The 21,684-nt window shown below is 34.5% G+C and overlaps 3 protein-coding genes and 1 pseudogene across 3 annotated transcripts; 3 read left to right on the forward strand and 1 right to left on the reverse strand.

Annotated features, from left to right (window-relative positions):
- The first annotated feature begins 7,212 nt into the window (after positions 1-7,212).
- On the forward strand, positions 7,213-9,552 carry LOC105165784 (uncharacterized). Its single transcript, XM_011084912.3, has 5 exons — positions 7,213-7,562; positions 7,674-7,910; positions 8,199-8,282; positions 8,731-8,860; positions 9,048-9,552. Exons 1-5 carry the CDS (start codon positions 7,273-7,275, stop codon positions 9,351-9,353), a joined length of 1,047 nt encoding a protein of 348 aa, XP_011083214.1. The 5' UTR covers positions 7,213-7,272; the 3' UTR covers positions 9,354-9,552.
- LOC105165783 (VQ motif-containing protein 31) lies at positions 9,534-10,757 on the reverse strand. Its single transcript, XM_011084911.3, has 2 exons — positions 10,661-10,757; positions 9,534-10,338 (listed from the first exon to the last, which is right to left on the reverse strand). Exon 2 carries the CDS (start codon positions 10,282-10,284, stop codon positions 9,682-9,684), a length of 603 nt encoding a protein of 200 aa, XP_011083213.3. The 5' UTR covers positions 10,285-10,338; positions 10,661-10,757; the 3' UTR covers positions 9,534-9,681.
- A 1,268-nt stretch (positions 10,758-12,025) lies between these two features.
- Positions 12,026-12,839, forward strand: LOC105165869 (uncharacterized). The gene has a single exon (XM_011085029.3). It carries the CDS (start codon positions 12,163-12,165, stop codon positions 12,715-12,717), a length of 555 nt encoding a protein of 184 aa, XP_011083331.1. The 5' UTR covers positions 12,026-12,162; the 3' UTR covers positions 12,718-12,839.
- Positions 12,840-17,120: 4,281 nt separating this feature from the next.
- On the forward strand, positions 17,121-18,892 carry LOC105165781 (AAA-ATPase At3g28580 pseudogene; annotated as a pseudogene).
- The last annotated feature ends 2,792 nt before the right edge of the window (positions 18,893-21,684 follow it).

Genomic DNA, 21,684 nt, shown 5'->3' on the forward strand with positions numbered 1-21,684 from the left:
TTTTTCGTAAGGGGGAAGGCGGTGCAATCCGCCACCTCCATCACCGGAGTAGCAACCATGGAGAATTGCTCCGTGGGTGGTGGAGTAGCAGGCACGGCTGGAGGCCGTACTCGTGGTATATAAATATTAATTGGTGGTTTGGGAGGTTTCATAGTGATACAACCTTTCGTAGCATGTCCCAAACTCATGCAAGTGGTACATTTAGGAGGTAGCCATTCATATTCTACATTGATCTTACACGCACTTTCGTCCCCTCCTCTATTGGTGACATAATAATCAAGTGCTTCGAGAGTTTAGAATTAACATCCAGCATGACGCATACACGAGCAAAATCCAGTCTCGTGCATGCTCGTGTGATCACATCCGAGTAGAGAGGTCTCCAAATACCACTGGCCATCGTGCTCAATCCATCATTAGTCCATAGTTCCACCGGCAAGTATCAAAATTTAACCCATACTGGGAGTTTCAGTTTTCGAAGAACCATGCCCAACTCCTATTTTTGTAGCACAATTGGTTGTCCTTGAAACAACCACAGTCCTCCCTTAATTACTTCTTCCATCGCCACCACCGTCTTAAACCAAAAAAAGAAGAACCCATTTGATGTGGCCATAACTTCACTCACTAATGGCAACAAAGATTTAACATAATCTTTCAAGTGAAAATATGGACGTTTCCCAATAAATAACCCACCACCGTTGCATTCCATCCACAAGATCCCTCTCTAATTGTATCTAATGTCGTACGAACAATGATTTCCCCATTTTGCATCATGGGAGGCATATACGACAATACTTTTCGTGTTGAATTATGGAAAACATCGGTAATTTTTTAAAAAAAATTCAAAAAGTTTAAACCGGTTGCAGAGGCACATTAGCCACAAATATTCCGGTAGGCGAAGACGATGGCAATCAGAATTTATCATCTCCATATTTAGTGTTAGTAGCACCAGCAACAGGTGGTGCCGGCGTTGGTAGCAGCAGGCTGGTGGCACTAGCAATCGCGGTAGCTGGAACAGAAACTGCAGCAGCAGTTACTACCATTGTACCTGCTTGTAACAGCCGCGGGCTCCTTCGTCCCAGTTTCAGTCCCCGATTCAACCTTCTCTGACATAGGCACAAGGACAAACTTCTGCATCAGTACAGCGAGTGCCGCCTTTCATTCTCTGTCGCCATCATCGATCACCCTTTTCGCAAGTGCAAAAAATTTTGCAAGGTTAAACTCTGCTTGAATCCGTGGGTAATGGAGTCGCCAACCCCACCATCGATCAACAGATCACCCTCTCCATGGTGATCGACAACAGCCGCCTCATCATCCGCTTCCTCCGCCGTCATGGAGCCATCCCTGCCTCCATGGTGCTCCACCCTTAAGTGTGTGTGTGTGTGTATTTGGAGGTGTAGGAGTGTGTGAGAGGAGAGTTAGGAGAGTCCATGTTTCTTTTGAGTTTTCCAACTCTTTGGTAGGATTATTCTTCAAGTAATAAGCAAATTGTTACAGAGCGACTAGTTCGTTGGATGACAGAAATCGACCAGCGTAAAAATATTAAAATAATTTCAAATCGCTCCAACGTAAATTCCAATCTTATCCAAAGACCAACTGGATTAATTTAATAGCATGAACTTATCTGCAAATCTTGAAGTATTTTCATGTCCCCAGCCGATGGGCGTCTACTGCAAGTAACTTACACACTAATTTGTCTTATTTATGTTTAGCAATACAACAACGACCGGATATATGGCAAGCTCGGGAGTTGGTGGAGGTCTAGAGTCGAACTCGACAAGCGAATGTCCGGGGATCCCAAGGACTCCAAGAAGTAACGAATCTGATGTCCCAGAGGAATTTCATGCATTTGAAGATTTAGTATGCCTAAATTTATTTAGGGAAAATGTGCCACGTAACACATCTGCACTACAAGGAGCATGATGGGTTGCGGAGATTATGATGTCCCCATATCAGGGAAGGTTTTTTTGACAACATTCGCATGACCTAGCCATGCTTTTATGCTTTGTTTGATGCATTGACTACTAGAGGGTTACTGCCTCATGGTCAAACGTTCAGGGTTACCTTAATTGAGGAGGTTGCACTTTTCATGCAAACAGTCGGCATGCATAAAATTCAAAACTAATAACTCATCCGAATTTTACAAACATACATCCAAAAGTGACAAATAACCCAGATTTCTACCCATACTTCAAGGTACGTACCACATCTACCATTGTCGTAACACCTTATCTCATCGCCTTCACAACCGCGTAACTAATGCAAGCTGGTTCAGCATACTATTTCATGCATGTAAATATACATAATTGTTGACATTGATGTAGGATTGCGTCGGAGCGATGGACGGGAAGTTGGTACTTGCTTGGGTCCCCCGAGCTGACCAAAATCGATACATGTCGCGGAAAGGCGGTCTAGCATAGAACATACTAGCAATACGTGATTCGATATGAATTTCACTTATGTGTGTGCTGGGTGGGAAGGAAGTTCAGCCTGCTCGTGTCTTGGACCATGCAGTTTCACAGGACCACGATTTTCCTTTCCCTCCGATCAGTGAGCATTGTAATATATAAGCTAGATTCCACCGACCATCTTGTTTAAGGGTAAAATACTTGGCACTAGAGGTTCTCTTTACGAAGCTGCCTTGTGACAATGCTGGTAAGTATTATTTGATAGACGCGGGTTTCGCAAGCTACCAATGTTTCCTGACTCCTTATCGAGGGACAAGGTATCACCTATCTGAGTGGAGGGGAGGGGACAAGGCCGTCGATATCATACCCCACAGGACATGTTTAACCATGCAAATTCAAGATTGAGAAATGTCATTGAACGATGCTTTGGTGTACTAAAGAAAACATGTTTCAATACTATAGCTACCTTCAGAACCACCAGGTTGATATAGTAATTGCGTATTGCACCCTTCATAACTTCATCCGTAGGTTTAGCAACGATGACATCATATTCAATGAACCAAATGAAGACATTCAGCCTAACATGGATTCATTCTACCATAGGGGACATCCAACTACTTATGAGATAGAATCCCAACGCAACCTTTAAGATAGCATAGCGATGCAAATGTGGGCAGCCAACCATCCAAACTAGCAATAAACGTAGTGAAAATGTTGATTCATATGTAAACTATTAAAACTACTATCCAATTTTCACTTTGTCTTGGAATATTATGCTATAAGATCATTTAGTAGTATTCCCATGAAAGATGATATGTGCTTGATTGTTCACAATTGTAAAACTATTTAGATAGTAGTTCAAGCAAAATTAATATTTTTTTACATTTTCAACCGTACACGTGATGCGATGTTGCACAATAATTATTTCCTAACCGTAATTCTTTGCAGCCATGGCATATCGCAGATATCTGGAGAGTGCTGGATTTTCACAGGACGACCGTTGGAGTTTAAATATTGAGTCGCACTTCATGCGATGATACTTGACGACAACACTCGGGCGCCTATGAGAAACGATGCACGTGGGAAGACGCAGATGGGTCATTGGGCACATGGATTACAAAGACATTTTGGATATCCTTACACCCGAGACTAAGTTTTTGATAAATTCTACGAGTTTAAAGGTCGTTTTCGCCAGTTCCACGGAATCACTCAGATACCAGGGATTTATTATGATATTGAAATATTTATTATGGTGTTTCTATTAGAGCTACGACCATGTGCGTCACGGGTACGTCATGTTATTTTCAATGTGATGACATCTACATGACAATTACTGTTTAAAATTACCATTATAATTTGCAACGCCAACAAATTATTAATTGGATCCTTTTGCAGCATTTTTCATTGGCTAAACAGTACTATTACCTAGAGCCACATTATCCCAATATGCTATAGGTGTGGGGCCCATCAGGTTTCCTGATGTTTCTGCTGAGGCCCAAAACAAAGCAGAAAATGACGACAGTGGTAACACCGTGCGTAATCTGGTGAGAGGAGGTGAGGGTGCACCTATTGTCATATCGAATTCAACTGTCCCATCGTTACAGACACATACACACATCGCTAGTTGGGATGCAGTGGAACATGTAGCTCGTGGAGATGGTGGCCCAGCGCTAGCACGCAGCACCTCATTAGCCTCACAACACAGTCCCAACATGCGATCGGAAGTGTGGATGTGGACTGACTATATTCGTCGATTTGGCGTGCAGTCTGATCGGGGTGCCCAGACATATAGTGAGGGGACAACACACGCGCTCACGACGACCACATGGACTCCCATCATGGCGTCGTGACGGTCCTTAGGCATACAATGCCAGCCTGTGAATCTTCCAAGTCAAATGTTGATTTAATTAGTAAAAAAAAAAACAACTACTCGAGCAGTTTGTGAGTTTCAAATGCATTCGTTTCTTATATATCGTGCAGTTGTGTAATTACACTTGGACAATTCTCTAGAAATTGACAGCCTTATATGTTATGAGTAAAAATATTTTAATTGTTATGTTTTTAACTAATAAATGCTAATTAATTCAACTTTAACTATTTAGATATTTTGGACTCAATATAGTTTTCTATTTGAATGAAATATTTTTCAAATATTGAAATTTATGACAACATATCATTACTGCATCGTAATTCAAAGTACTTATCGTTCGATTTATCATTAAATATTTTCACTGCGAATATAAAGGCGGACGAAATTATTTTCAACATAATACTGTAGTGCATTTAATTATTTATTCAATTTTTAATTATTATTTAATATAAATAAATAAACTCTACCAAAAAGCAAATGAGATATAGTGAATTTTTCTAAATTATCTATATAATATATAATATATAATATATATTATTTAATATATATACTATATGTTAAATCTAAGCAATAATTATATATAAAATTAATTTTTAACTTACAAAAATATTCATATTAAAAATATTTACTATCAATGCAAATTGAGTAAAGTTATTTAAAAATTTTCTACCTCAATAAATTACTTAGTTTTGTATACTGAGAATAATACACCAGTACTATATACGAAATTCATATTTTTCATTACTTCAATTATCAATTATAATTAATCAATCCGAATATAAAGTCTAACGAATGTATTTTCAACACATTACTATACTTCAATTTACTATATATTAATTACTAATTTTTTCAACTTACACTATATAACTATTTTGTACTCAAAATTTTTAATACTTCTGTGAAATATTTGAGAAATTTGAAAATTGAGGATAATATATACCTATAATACATACTTAATTAAAAATATTTATTATTTGAATTTTATATATTATATTTTTTCAATCCAAAAAAAGTGTATTGGAGACAATACTACAGTGCACTTAATATTTTATTGAATTTATAATTATTATTTAAAATGTAAAAGAAGAAAACTTTTATAAAGAAAATTACTTAATATAGATATATATATATATATTATATTTTACTAACAAACAAAATACTATATACATACACAATTATATTAATAGATATATATAAAAAAATATGATTTGACAATCAACAGTAACTTTTGTCTCCTATGTTCAACATCAAACATACACTACTTATTTTAAACTATTTTATATTATATCAAAACATAAATCCAAACATATCATCTTTCTCAAATGCATATTTATTTATTTTTTATTTTTTTCTCTATATTTTCAGAATACCAAAATAAAAACACTCAAATTACAAATCCAAACACTATGTGGCTGTCTCCCTAATGGTTGGAGGCTTATTGTTTGTTTCACTTGGGAGAAAATACATAAAACCTCCCTATATTTTAAAAAGTTTGCAAAAAGAACCCCCGATTTTCAGAATAGGGTAAAAGCTCCCATGTGTTTTGTAAAACTCAACTCAATCGCCCCCTCTTCGTTAAATCCAACTAACGGTGTTAATTTTTTAAAAAATGACCGTTATACCCTTACTTAATATATATTATTTCTCTTTTAGTGACCGTTAGATCTAATCAATTAATCTCAATTGTTAGATTTTTAAAAATTAAAAGATCAAGATTCAACACATTATTTAATTTATATTATATATAAATAATTTAAAATTTCAAAAAATATTATTATTATATATATAAAAAAAACCAACTACCCCACCCACCCCTTACCCCCCGCTGCCCCCCACCACCACTCTCACCCCATTCACCCCCAGCTCCCCCCTCCCCCGGCAATGAGATTTTATTAAAATTATCATATCTCCATAAATTCTTTACCAAATTGAGTGAGACCGGTCTCGTTAGAATTATCTTGAAACGAGTTTGATGATAGTGGTCTGAGATTGAGATTCGATCGGACGGAGATGAATCGACGGCAAACGTGTTGCGCGATCTTTGCTTGAGTCTACTCTCTATGATCGACGAAAACTCAAATTGAAGGTATAAAAACGTTCGTCTTGAAGAGAGGATTCTAATAGTACCATTGGCCGTCGAAAATTCGTTCGGATGGTGTTGGAAACTTGTTTCGGATGGTGTCGGAAACTTAGAAACAAGTTTTCGACGAAAAAAAGAGGCGAAATAGCAAATTTTCTTTCTTTCTTTCTTTTAATTTTTAATTAATTTTAATTATATTAATTAAAATATATTTTAGTTAATTAAGAATATTTTAAATAATTATAATAATTAAATATTTTTGGCTAAGTAATAATAATTATTGTAACTAAATATATATTTTAATTAATTAAAAATAATTATTGATTTAAGAATTAATAATTATAAAATTATTTGAATTTAAATATAATATAATTTAATATTTAATATTAAATAAATTAAATATAATTTAATATTTTAATTTAAATTTAATACTTATTTTTAGGGTTAGAAATGACAAAAGGAAGACACAAAACAAGTCATAAAATCCTTTGTATATTATATAGACCCATAGAGGGATATTTTAGTCTAAATTATCATTAAATATGAACCTAAATCGCAGAAAATAACTACCAAACGCAGCAGACGCGCGTCTCTTGCACTTTCCGTTAATTGCTAACATAATGAAAATTTTTTACTGACTAAAATAAAATAAGAGGAATTTTTTAGCCTATTCTAAAAATTAAAAAAAAAGATTGGGTACTTTTAAAAATAAAAGGGAGTTTCATGTATTTTGTCCGTTTCACTTGCATTGGGAGTGGGACTGCGGGAGTGGAAGGGTACAAAGTTTAAAGTTGAAGGTACAAACCCCATAACCCCGTACGGCGTGCGCGGGAAAATAAAAGACAGCGAATGATGACCCATACCCGAATCCCCAACTCACTGGGAGACTGAGAGTGAGAGAGAGAGAGAGAGTCGCGATGGTGAGTACGAGAAACAGGGGGAGAGCACAGCAGATTGAGAAGAACAACGAAGAAGAAGAAGAAGCAGCAGTCGGAAATAGGGTAGTCGGAGGAGGAAATGCTAACAGAACAAAGTACGAAGAGTCTCGAGCACAAAGAATCAAAGAAAACACCGAGAGAATGAAAAGCCTCGGCATTTTTGATCTCTCCAAGAACCTCAAACCTCCCTCCTCAAAACCCTCTTCTTCTGTCCGCAAACCCAGGACCACATCCACATCTTCTAATCATCCTCCCCGGCGCTCCTCTAGGTACGCTTTCCCTCTTTATTTGCTGTTTGGAGGTTTTCTTCTCACATTCATGCCTCTGCCTCTGCCTCTCTGTATTTATGATTTTGATATGTGTAAACGGGTCGTCTTCAGATTGAAAGACATGCCTCGAGTGAGTTACTCCGAGAAGAAACCTCCGAAGATGGAGAACTCAGTTAAAGATGTGGAGATCCATATACCGGAAGGTGAGAAGCCTGAAATTTATACCGAGGAACACGAGAAACTCTTGGGTGATTCTAAGGCTGTTTGGACTCTCTTGGTTGACGGATACGATGAAGATGGGCAGCGCATATATGATCCTGTTGAAGGCAAGACTTGCCACCAATGCAGGTATCAGTACGTTGCTGCTGGAATTCTTTCTGCGTTTATTTCATCCATTTGTAGGAGAAGAAGAGTGAATGGAATATTTATCACTTATAACCCCATAAAAGTTTTGTTACTGCCGATCTTGGTCTGCGACTTGTGGCCAATGCTTATACACTCTGCTTTACAAATATTCTAACTCTAATTTATGTGTGGCCACAACATTAAAGCCAAGTGTTTGCCTTTTGATGTGTCTGTTTTGTTCTTCCCAAAAATCATTATGTTGGATATAATCACACCATTTGAATTTCGCAGGCAAAAAACTCTAGGCCATCACACTGAATGCAGCAAGTGCGAGATGGTCACTGGGCAGTTTTGCGGAGATTGCTTATACATGAGGTCTTTGCAATATATACTAGTTGTAATAAATTTTGAGCCTGTTTCTTTGTTATTTTGTTTGCTTTCCATGTTTCTGCATGATTTTGAATTGATGTGTTCCTCTTGATCTTGACAAGAAAATTTATTTTGGGATCAATGCAAGGAAACGAAATGGTTTTAAGAGTGAAATTTGATGTCCTCCCATTGACCAATTAAGACATAGTCCTTCCTCCTTTGATCCTGTTTATCCCGGTGTTCAAATTTCTCCTGCATTATCATAGCTATTAGTGAAATAAAAACTGGACTGCAAAAAAGGAGCTTCAATCCTTTGCCACATTTTAGGATTAGCTTGAACTTAAGAAGCAAACTCAAACAAATAATAGTTTCGCTTCTCCCTAGGTGATCCATAGTACTGCATACCACCCAATCTTTTGGTCACAGAATTGTTTGGTTGTATTGCACATTTCAGGTATGGGGAGAACGTTATGGAAGTTAATGAGAATCCAGATTGGATCTGCCCCGTGTGTCGAGGAATTTGCAATTGCAGTCGCTGCAGAAGAGAGAAAGGATGGCAACCAACTGGAGCAATCTACAAGAAGGTATATTTGATGAGTTCTTTTTTCAATTTCCTAGTTCATTTGTTGAGAATTTCAGCTGTTATATCAAGTGGGATATAATTTATCATGATATTAAGTATCTACAAATATTTAGTGTGGAAGGGGATTAAATGGGGTTGGATATGCTTGAAGGTATCCTTGGATAAGCATACAAGTTCCCAAATTTCAGGTTGCAAGTCTTGGTTTCAAATCTGTGGCGCATTACCTCATTTACACTCGTCGTGAACAAGCAATCATGCAAGCGGCAGCTACTGAAGATCCAATTTCTGCCGATGGATCACATTCAGCTGATGATAAAGTACAAGAACCATCTGATACACTTTCTCTGCTACTATTGGTTGGCAAGAAAAATGAAATGGAAGAAGATGATTGGGAAATAGACAATGACGAGGAATCTAGAGGAGATAATCATGAGGAGGATGACGGCAACATTGATGTTGAGATCGCTAGTCGGCGAGAAGATGAAAACACTTGAGAGGCTGAGCTGCTGATTTACCTGGCTTCAAAAATCAACCTCGAATCCAAGTTCTTGAAAAAGTTTTCCTGCTACATGGCTCTAGAAACTCTAAAAACAAGTTCTCTAAGAAGATAGCCTAGTTTTTTTACTGCAAACAGTTATTAATGCTTGAGAAGTAGTTGTCTAATGCACAGTGCATGTTCAAATGCAAATAATATTTATAATGTCTGCACCAACACTTTTACAATTCAAGAAACGGCATTTCAGTGAGTAAATTTAACTGAGGCTAACAAAATGTATCAAAAATGTAGTATCGCATACCATACTTTTATCGTATGATTGTTTTTCATGTTTTATGAGTAGCACTAGAAGCCGCATTAGGCGACGTTAGAGGAAACAAGGTGAGGAGCTCTGGTTCTGGTGCAAGTCGCATTTTGGAGCGTGGAGATTGGTGCAGATAAAAGCGTTTTTCTTTGATTGCTCTCTCTTCTTCTCCAAAATCTATCTCCATTGCTGATGGTGATGATCTTTTGTTTGAACCCCCTGTTACTGCATACACAGGGGTGCTTGTTGGGCTGGCCTGCAAACTCCTTGGTGGGCTCATCAATATAGAACTCGACGGGCTTGCTGGGCAGCTCCATGGGCCCGGCCCATAACCCCCTGCTCCTTGTGGGCTCATTGCACCTACCATGGGTGGGCTTGATGGAATCTGGAATGCAATTGGTGTTGAAATGTCTAACTTGGGCTGCTTGTATTTCCTGCGCTCATGGAGCTTTTGGGCTGGTTTGGGTGCTGGAGACTTGATTGGTGCTGGGGCCTCATTTCCCGATGGGCCCGTTAAGCGTTGGACCAGGTCCCGGAAACACGTAGAGTCAGCCTGCACAAACGTCGTCTTGGAAGCGCCGCCATCGCCGCCGCTGCCGGGATTTGGGACGACGGGCTTGGCCATGGATGTGACGATGATAGAGAGGGGGGCGTTGGTTGGATTCTTGCAATTGTAATTCTGATGATAAGAAATGAAGGACAGAAGATGAAGATTCAGACACAATATTGATAATATAGATCTATCCGGCGGCCACAGGAAAGTTAATTGGTTAAAAAATGGGTGGTCATGCATCCATGCTGATCTCATGACCCATTCATGTTTGCATGACAGCAAAACACAACAGAAGAAGAATTTTCAGACATTTCATTGCATGCAACTATATATATATATATATATGTATGTATGTGTGTGTAAGAAATCAGACAGCATATATAAAATTAAGGAAGGAGCGAATGTTAATTATTGCCTCTAATTAATGAATTTGGTAAAGAAATCTGACCTTTCATTAGTATTAATTATGAAGAAGAAGAAGAAGAATTTTAGGAGAGGGAAGGGACGCCAAACATTAGCTGCTGCACCCTCAATTAATGTCTCACCATCATTCTTTTTGCTTTTCTCCTTCTTCTCAAACCATTTATTAATACTTTCCAAAAAATAAAATTCTAATATATATAAATTAAATTTGATCGAATTTAAATTAATTATATAGTAAGTACAATAAATTTATCATATAATTAATATACAATTTAAAAAAATAATCAATCACATAATAACAACTTTTCTTGAGGTTCGTTATAATTATTAATATCTCCTCATTGTTTGAAAAATTACAAACACCCTCCTGATGTTTCAAGAAATTATGTAATCCTTGGATGGAGGTATGAAATTTTTAACTTTACTCTTACTCTATTTTTTTAGAAAAAACTTATAAAAAGTTGAACATGGTGGATGAAAAACTTTTAAAAAATTATAAAAAAATTGTCTACTTAGTCCAAAAAATTAAAAAAAATTAAAAAATAAATTAAATAATAATTTTTAATCTACAAGGGTATTTTGATCGGTTCACTATAAAAAATGAATGAAAACCTAATAAATTAGGTTAATTGTTAAACGACCGTTAAACTCAACGGATATTAATAATTTTTCAAATAACAAGAGAGTTTTCGTAATTATACAAAATATTTGAGAAAATTATTGTAATTTATCCATATATATATATGGAAAATAAATATGGGCTGGATAAAGTATCTATTTATTGATATTGATGATTAATTGAAAAAATGAAGCAAGAAAAATATCTTTAGGATTATTAATATCTATGAATCATATATTCTGTAGCATGAGATGAGACAAGTCGGGAGTTGTCAGTAGCTTTCGTTTTAATTAATAAAGCAAAATGGAATGACAAACATCACCTCATTTCTTCTCTACTTTATTTTATGGGATAATGACATTTACATCCCACCTTCAATTTTTATTTTTTAAAAAATTATTTATACATTCATAAAAAATATCAATATCATTACATAAATTACTCCTGATTTTTATGATTTCTGTAAAGTATGTAAAATAATAAGGGTAGTTTACGTAAATATAACATAAATCAAGGGTTGTAAATATAATTTCATATATATATATATATATCCACATTTTGTATATATATTCGATTTTAATACATATTTATCTAAAGAAATACATATATAAAAAATAAAATAAAATTGTAGATGATAAAAATTAAAAAAAAAAAAAGAATTTGAAGTGGATAAATGCATGGGGGGGTGGGTAGCTGAGGGCCACCCAACTCCATCATCACAGCCTAAACTCATGACCCCAACCTCATTAATTAAAAACATGCCAACCAACTCTTAACACACACATAAATACACCCCACCACCTCAAACTAAATGAATTCATCATCATCTCATCATCCTACCTATCAACTCCTACTCACATTCATACTATTTCCCATCCCTCCTCAATTTTTTCATTTTGAGGTAGCTTATGATGATGAGTAGCACAATGGAAGACTTCACCTTCCCTATAATCACTACCAACAATCTCGTGCGTCTCGCTGTTCTTCCTCCCCTTTGGAGAATCTCATCTGTCAACAACCAATCAGATGAGTTCGAGTTCCAAGAAAATGGGAGAAAACGACACGTCTGCAGAAGTTTCTCTGAGGTAGAAGATCAAATCATGCATAAGGACGCGTATGGCCGTACTATTGGGGGAAACGATGAAAAAGCAGAAACGGAAGAGAAGATGGACATGCTGTGGGAGGATTTCAACGAGGAATTACAAGATAGTTGCAACGCTATTGGTAATTCTTCTATCGGGAGCAGTGGCTCCGACTCTGAACCCCATCATTATTATTATCATCATCACAAGTATAACAGTAAGAATTTGGAGAAAGAATTTGAAACTGCGGACGAATACGGTCATGAAGAGGCCATGCCGACGAAAAAAAAGAACATGGAATTGGTTTTGAAGATGATGAAGAAGCTTGGGCTCCTACAAAACAAGGGTAGGATCAAGAAAAGAGGTCACAAATATTATTAATTAGGTTATCATTTGTATAGTATGGTCAGTTCTTTAGTCTTTTCATGTGTAGAAAGAAACTTGAACATGTAATAGTTAGTATGATATTTTCACACATATGAATAGCTTTTTTCTGTTCTAAATTTGATATAATTATGAAAATTTTTTTATTATTTAAATATTTTTAAATACCCCCTCAAATTTATTATGACATCGTTAGACGCTAAGGTGGATACTTTATTAGTGTTGATTTTTTTAATAAAAGTTAAGAAAACTTTTTGAAGAAATATAAAAATATTTAAGGATGGGTAAACTAGTAATCGGTACATAATATTTTTAGAAAATCCTAAATATATAAAGGGCATTTTGATCAATTTATCACAAAATTGGATAAAAATCTAATGGGCTCGTTTTTTTAACAAATTTTGAAATTAAATGATATTTATAATTTTTTAAATAATAAAATTATATTTATTTTATGGGGGTGACTCTAATAATTAATATGTTGGGGTGTCACACTCACATATTATAGATTTATTAGGCCTTGAATTTGGGCCAGAGTAGGAGATAAGTAGATACATATACCCATATTAACAGCCCAAATACAAACCAACTCAGAGGAAGCCCATTTGAACTTGAATTTGTGGTAGACTCTGTTTCAACATGCAGTCCGGCCCATATATTAGACCTCATCTATAATGTACAGATATTTTGAAAAATTACTCAATGCAGTGTTTGATACGTACACATTTTGGATATGCCTCGAACATATACAACATTGGAGTGTCGGAACATTAAAGAGAAAAAAAGGGAACACGGCGTTGGATACGTCTGTTGGCATGTCTCATCCATTTTGGAGGCGTATTCGACATGTTTTGGATACTTTAATTTTGTTTTATAATTTAAGAAATTTTGGACTATTTTTTTTAAAAGAAAGAAATTTAGGTGTAATTAGAAAAAATTAATTAACTCTTCTTAAACTAATAGTATTAGGATAAAATTACTAAAAATTTGAAAAATGTTCACAATTTAACTAATTTAAATTATTAGAAAATTTCATTGCATTCCTTTTTAAATAAACTGATTATGTGTATTTTTAAAGCCACATTTGATCAAAAATGTAGATATAAGACATGCTTATTTTATATTTCATCTTAATATTTTTAATGTTGCATATATTAATTTTATAAAAATTAAGAATATATACAATGCAAATATATATCATATGTAGCTGTGTTAAGATCGGGCCGTGTCATAATATTTTTTTACATTTTTTGTCTTGCTATGTCCGTATCATATCGTGTCAATGTCGCCGTGTCCATACATCATAGGACCTCATCCTTGTCCCTTATTTTTTGTTCACATTTACTGTCGTCGCATGTCACTTTTGTGTGCATATAATAGATTATATTTTTATATTTTAAAATATATTATAATAAAATAAAATATATAAATCAATAAATTATATTTAAAAAAAATAAAAAAAACCAACTTAAGGTATTATGAACAAAATAAAAGAATTGGTGTAGTGTTCAAATAATGTGGAATCACTTTTATAAAAAAAAAAAGAAAATAAAATGTCAATTAACTTTTAAAATCATCTAATTAGAGGTATAATTACTATATTTAAAAATTGATGGAGCAATGCCATTAATTCGTTTGTGAGTGTAAATGATTTTTTTTTATATATATAAATAAAGATAAAATAATAAGAAAAGATGTGTGATTTGGTAAAAGGAACGTAAGTCACGAGTTGTAATGCTTGACCAAACAAAAAGATTATTATTGGTCCCCCCTTTCACATTAAACTATTACCACCTTTGAATTCACATTCACATAATCAGCATGTGGTAATAAAGATTCCATTCACATAAAAGCAAGACAAACGTTTGGCGAAATTGTACCTCCCACTTAACTCCTTCACTTCTGAATTAATCACATTATAAGTATAATATATTTATCATTTGATTGATGTATAATTTAAAAAAGTAAATAATTATATAACAAGTGTGATATACTTACCTTGTGACTAGTTTAATTTGATCAAACCTAATCCCAGAAAAAAATATTTATACTGAAGTCTAATCGTAAATCCGATTTTACAGTTGAGTTGACAGAGTTACGCGAGAGAGCACCCTTGGGATATTCTTTTTATTATATTTATTTTGTAGAGATAATTACTCTCTGCTCTCCTAAAGTTTGATTGAAAAATTACATCTAACACTTTTGAGGTTTGCTTCCATTTAACAAATGAGTCATTCTGTTAGTCAAAATTCATCGAATTTGCTGATATTAACAAAAAAATTTATATAAACTCCTGATCGACTTATTATTGAGTTATTGCAGGTCAAATTTATGACCAATCTACCCTCACACATCGTCACGCGTTAATACATGTAAGGAGATATATATTCACCGTAATAAGGGTAGTTAAGTCAGAAAAAATTTGTTCCACCTACACTGATTTATATATAATTATATTAATTTTTTTTAGAAAAAAGTATAGTTGTGTTGTCCCTATTTTATAAAATGGAGGCTCATTTTTTATTTAAGGGATTGTTAGGGTTTCCTGAATGGGAGAAGACGTGTGGATAATCGATATTGATGATCCCAAGAGTCAAATACCAATTACAGTTATACACACTCTCCAATCTCCATCTACTGCGTCTGCGTCTTCTCATCAGCCCATCTTCTTCATCTTTTCATGTTCCCACAAATGGTACATTTTGCTTTTGTTTTCCACATCATTTACTACCTACTTTTCTCCTCATGCAAATAATTAATTAGAAAAGAATTAAAACTAATTCGAATAATAATTTACCCTCTTGCGATATCGAAAATGAGCAAATTATTCCCTATACAAAATAAATAGCAATTATATATTTTTTTATTACCTGACCCGACAAATATGGAGCTAGATCAACATCAACGCTGCGGTGGAGCATTTTTGACGCATTTATATAAAACAAAATATGAAAGTGAAAGTTGACTATATATTCCTCAATATTCACACTTTTTATTAAGTGGTAATTATATATATAATTATATCGATATTTCAATAAATTAATTAATATATCAATCTAATTATACATTAATATTATTTAAAATAATAAGTGAATTACAATAACTCAAATAAAATTAAATAAATACACACACTTTGGTAAAATTCGAACCCATAAGCTTAAATTTGCACATAAAACCTCAATCATAACCATTAGGCTAAGATATCATTGGTGAAAACATCCCACTTACTCATCAATCTTTTTGTTTTAATAAATTGATTATATATTCTATATTTATACATTCATAAAGTTTATTTTATGGAAAATTTTTATCCAAATCACATATGGTAATCATACTTTCTTATTTTATTGTGTATATTTGAATAATATTACACCACTTACAATAACCACATAAAGAGAAAATTGCACCTTTTGTCAAACACGACAGAGGGTGTTGCACATTTGATCCCATAATTTACGGACTTAGCACATTTGGCCTAAAGAATAAAAACTTGTAATGTTTTTGATTTCATAGGATAAAAAGTATTGACATATTTGGTTCTATATGATAAAAATTATAGTATTTTTAGTCTCATAGAATAAAAATTATGCCACATTTGGTTTTATAGATTAAAAAATTATTGTATTTTTTATCCCAAATACTATAATTTTTTTTCTATGGACACCAAATATATTAAGTGTATAAACTGTGGGATAAAAAATATAATAACTTTTATGGTGTGGGATTAAAAAATAATTTCCCCACACATAAATGGTGCACATATGTGTTTATGCAGTAATGTGTAGAATTTAAAATGAATTTGGATCAAAAGATTAAAATTGCTATTTAGGGACACAAAAGATTAAAACATGCATGCTCATCCATGTCATATACTTCTTTCTTTTGAAAAATTATTATTCAAATTGAGTTTGGTCGAAACCAATCATAAAACATGTGATGTACTTGTTCTATGATTTATTACTATCCCTCAATTATATAGGAATTACAATGCCAAGTCTATTACACTTATGATAGGATTAGTTCAGGTTTGATAAAATTCAATTTGAATTAAAAATTTTTTTTTTCTTGTCTGCCAGGATTTAGTTCCTCCAAGTTTTACTATATATATATATATATAAGGTGAATAGTAATTTGATTTCTGTGATATTGGAAATGAGCACATTACATCTCTATGAAAAAAATATAGCAATTTGTCCCCTGTACATTTTAAAATGGAACAATAAACTACCTTATACAGGGAGGTAAATTACTTCATTTTAAAAATTATAGGGGGTAAATTGTTGTATTTTAAAAATAAAGAAGGATAAATCACTATTTATTTTTTTTTATAAAAGAATAATTTGCTTATTTACAATATTACAAAGGGAATTACTTGCATTTTTTCTTATATATATACACACACAACGCACTCTTGAATAACCGGAAACTAGAGCAAGCAAGAATTGAGAGAAGCAAATCAAAGATGTTACCCCCCATGGCTGACATGATGACCAAAATGAGCTCTGCAATTGGAGGCCTACTCATCGCTTATGCCATGTTCCAGAACTATTTCCCTTACGAACTTGGTGGTCCCATCAAACGCTACACCCAAAAATTCATCAGTTTTTTCTATCCATACATCGAGATCACCTTCCCCGAGTACCACGGCGATGGTTTCGAACGCAGCAAAGCCTACGCCGCCATCCAGAGGTATCTGAATGCTAATTCCACCAAACACGCTAAGCGCCTCCAGGCCAACGTGGTCCGTGACACCGAGTCCATTGTGCTTAGCATGGCCGAGCACGAAGAGGTCACCGACGAATACGAGGGCATCAAGCTATGGTGGGCTTCCAGCGTAACCACCCCTGATCGACAGTCAATCTCCTTCTATCCCAGAGAAGATGAGAAGAGGTACTTCAAGCTCACTTTCCACAAAAGATATCGAGATTTGATCACCAACAACTACTTGAAGCACGTTCTTGACCAAGGAAAGGCCATCACCGTGAGAGAAAGGCGGAGAAAACTCTACACCAATCACAAGAGCGAAGGCTGCGAGAGTATGTGGAGCCATGTGATCTTCGAGCATCCTGCAAGCTTCGACACTTTAGCCATGGACCCCCGAAAGAAGCAAGAAATCGTCAATGATCTCATTAACTTCACCAACTCGAAGGATTACTACGCTAAGATTGGCAAGGCCTGGAAGCGTGGATACCTCCTCTACGGACCTCCTGGAACAGGCAAGTCCACCATGATCGCAGCCATGGCTAATCTCTTGAAGTACGACGTCTACGACCTGGAGCTGACGGCGGTTAAGGACAACACGGAGTTGAGGAAGTTGCTGATCGACACTGCCAGCAAGTCCATTATTGTGATAGAGGACATTGATTGCTCGTTGGACCTGACGGGGCAAAGGGAGAAGAAAAAGGCGGACAAGAAGGAAGGGTATCAAAATGGTAAGAAGAAAGATGAAGAGAAGGATCAGATTAAGGAGAAGTTGAAGGAATTGGAGGAGGAGAAGAATAAGACAAGCCAGGTTACGTTGTCGGGGCTTCTCAACTTCATCGACGGGCTCTGGTCGGCCTGTGGGAGTGAAAGACTCATCGTTTTCACAACCAACTATGTTGAGAAACTCGATCCTGCTCTCATTCGAAGAGGGAGGATGGACATGCGCATAGAGTTGTCCTATTGTGGATTCGAAGCGTTTAAGTTCTTAGCCAAGAACTATTTGGACATTGACTCACACGAGCTGTTTGCTACGGTGAGGCAGCAGTTGGAGGAGACGAAAATGGCTCCGGCTGATGTTGCTGAGAATTTGATGCCTAAATCGGGCAGCGACGATGTGGAGACTTGTCTGAGGAGACTGATGAAAGCCCTGGAAGAGGCAAAGGAAGAAGAGAGGCGAAAGGCAGAGGAAGAAGAGAAGCAGAAGGAGGGTGAAGAAGAAGGGAAGAAAAAAGAGATGGAAAATGGTAAACATGAAAAATTGGAGAATGAAGTGAAAGAAAATGGTGAAGCAAATAAGGGTAGTGATGAGGGTGAGAATTTGGAGAATGGGGGGATAGAAAATGGCAAATGATGATCATAACATAATTAATGCTTTCTGCTAGTACTGTTTATTCATGTTGAATTAATTGTTAGGTATAGTTTGCAGGTGAGATGAACTCTTAATTTGTGATGATGATGATTGATTGCAGTTACAAGTACCATTAACCAAACTACAATTACAACCAAGAAAAGCATAAGACAAGCTAATGATATCAGAGACAACATATGGACGAGTGTGAGATGGGTGAGTTGAGTTTAGCGATTAAGTTTCTCAAGAGTGATAGATTGCTATCCCATCCGAGTTGCTAGTTCCAAACCGTGTCGAGCTGCAAAGGCTTTCGCCAATTCGCCATCAGCTTGTCTGCAAATACGGCAAGCTGCCCAAGCTAGGCACGAGCCTCTACGATCCCAAGCAATGACATCGGCAAAAATTGCACCATCGCAATTTATTTTAATGGTATCTTCCTCTGGGCGTTGCCATTTTGAAAATCTCTGCAGCCGGGCACTCAATTTTGCATCCAGGTTCTGATTGAGATACAATTGAATGTAGCGTTTGGCAAAACATATGATAGTTAGGGTGAAGGAAGCTCTTTTGCGTAAGTTTGCAATTTCCACACCACCAAATGCACCAACAAAGAGTAAGGAAAAGGCGCACATCTTGAGGACCAAGATCAGCACCGACTTTTTGCATCCAGTTGAGAGGGCTAGATACGTTACTATGAACTGATGTTCCCCTGAATGGAGATAGACACCATACATGTCTAGCAAAAGGGTAGAATAATAGAGCATGCATGATGTCTTCCTCACTATCTTGGTAGAATGGTCAGGAGACTGAGATATCTTTCTTACGCATGCGAAGATTGACAGAGGTCGGCAAGGAGTTTAAGCAAGCCTTCTGATAGGATCACATTTTGTGTCTATTTTATGTGATATTTTGACTTTTTTGTGACCAAAATGCTCTTAATTAAATACTAGGGAAAATTGCATAATACCCCCTATGTTATGTTAAAATTGTACAAAACTTATCTGTATAATAGAAATAGACATAAAAGACCTGTGAATTTTGAAACCCTACAAACAAGACCCCCTCCGTCCAAAACTGACAGAAGGTGCTGTACACATGGTGGAAATGAGGTGTAGGGTCTTTTCTTACCCTATTTCGGCTTTTTTAGTAGTGCAATGATAAAAAATACTCTTCTCCTCCGTTACATATACAACTTAACATCCTCTCTAAACATACGACACAAAAGTAGGGGTTTAAGTGGGCAAATTCCAATTTGTCCCTTTTGTTTGAATATAAATAAAAATCACTTACAATATTATATATTATTAAGTAAATTAAATTATTATTTATTTAAATATATTTTAATATTTATTTATAAAATATACTAAATCAATAGAATTTTAACTTATATAAAATGTTATATTAAAATTATTAATATATATTTAAATTAACTATTTAATATTTTTTTAATTTTAAATTTTATTAAATAAAATAATTTCGTTTGAATATAAATAAAAACCACTTACAATATTATATATTATTAATTAAATTAAATTATTATTTAATTTAAATATATTTTAATATTTATTTAAAAAATATACTAAATAAATATAAAATACCTAAAATTTATATCAAGTTTTTTTAACTTATATAAAATATTATATTAAAACTATTAATATATATTTAAATTAAAATTTTAATATTTTTTATTATTTTTAAATTTATTAAATTAAATACTTTACTAAATTATTATTTAATTTAAATATATTTTAATATTTATTTATAAAATATACTAAATAAATATAAAAATACTTAAAAATTATATCAATTTTTAACTTATATAAAATATTATATTTAAATTAAATATTTAATATTTTATTAATTTTAAATTTTATTAAACTAAATAATTTTAATTAATTTTTGTTTGCCTTCTTCTCTGTTCATCTTCTCCGTCGCCGATGGTGATGAAAATGGGCAAGCTTGGTCTCGTTGGAATCGTCTCGATGAGAGGAGTCGAATGGTGGTAGTTTCAGGCCGTGATTCGTCTAGACGGAGGAGAATCATTGGCAACAAACTTCACGGTAGAAATAAATTTAAATTTTTTAGATCTCAGCAAAAACTTGATAAAAATGAGCAAGGTTGGTCTCGTTCGAATCTTCATATCGAGGCGAGTCTACTGGTGGTAGTCCCAGGCCGAAATTCATTCGGACGATGACAAGTTGAAGCCATGAAGCTTTGACGGTCGTGCTTAGAGACTACTCTCTTTGGTCAATGAAAGTTCAAATTGATGGTATGGATATGTTCGCCTTAAGGAGGATTCCAATGGTATAATCCATGGCCGAAAATGCTTTCAGATGACGCCGGAATCTTAGAGAGAAGATTTTGGAGAAATAGTATATATAATATATATATGTTATATATAATGTATATATAAATAAAGAATATATTTAAATTACTTAAGATTTGGACCTTTTATTTTTTAAATTCGAAGATCAGTGGTTGTTATAAGACTCAAGACTCAAAATGGAACGGGTAATGAAGAAAAGAACCAAAATAGAAATTTGGACAAGACTCAAACTCGATTTCTGGCAAGAATTTGGAGCTGTTTGGACTACTTTTTGATGAATGAGAAGTATAACTAGGATAATAATTTTATTTCTATTAGTCTTTTAGTTTAATTAGGTATCTACCTTTTAATCCTAGTAGAATTAGGTATCTAGTTACTATATATATGTGATGTAATTTACTTTAAGAGTAACTTTTGAACTCTTCTATTTCTCTACGTTTTTATCATATTTTCTTACTTTGCTTTTCATGCGTTCTTTTATGAGCATGTCTAGCTAGTTCTCTCATTTCGGTTGAAGACTTGGTGAATGCTTATTCCAACAAGTTGTGGGATCTAATTTATGCTTTCTACTTTCATTCATATTGGTATT

Source organism: Sesamum indicum, linkage group LG6, assembly GCF_026168435.1.
Source record: "Sesamum indicum cultivar Baizhima isolate 11 linkage group LG6, ASM2616843v1, whole genome shotgun sequence".
Lineage (NCBI taxonomy): Eukaryota > Viridiplantae > Streptophyta > Magnoliopsida > Lamiales > Pedaliaceae > Sesamum > Sesamum indicum.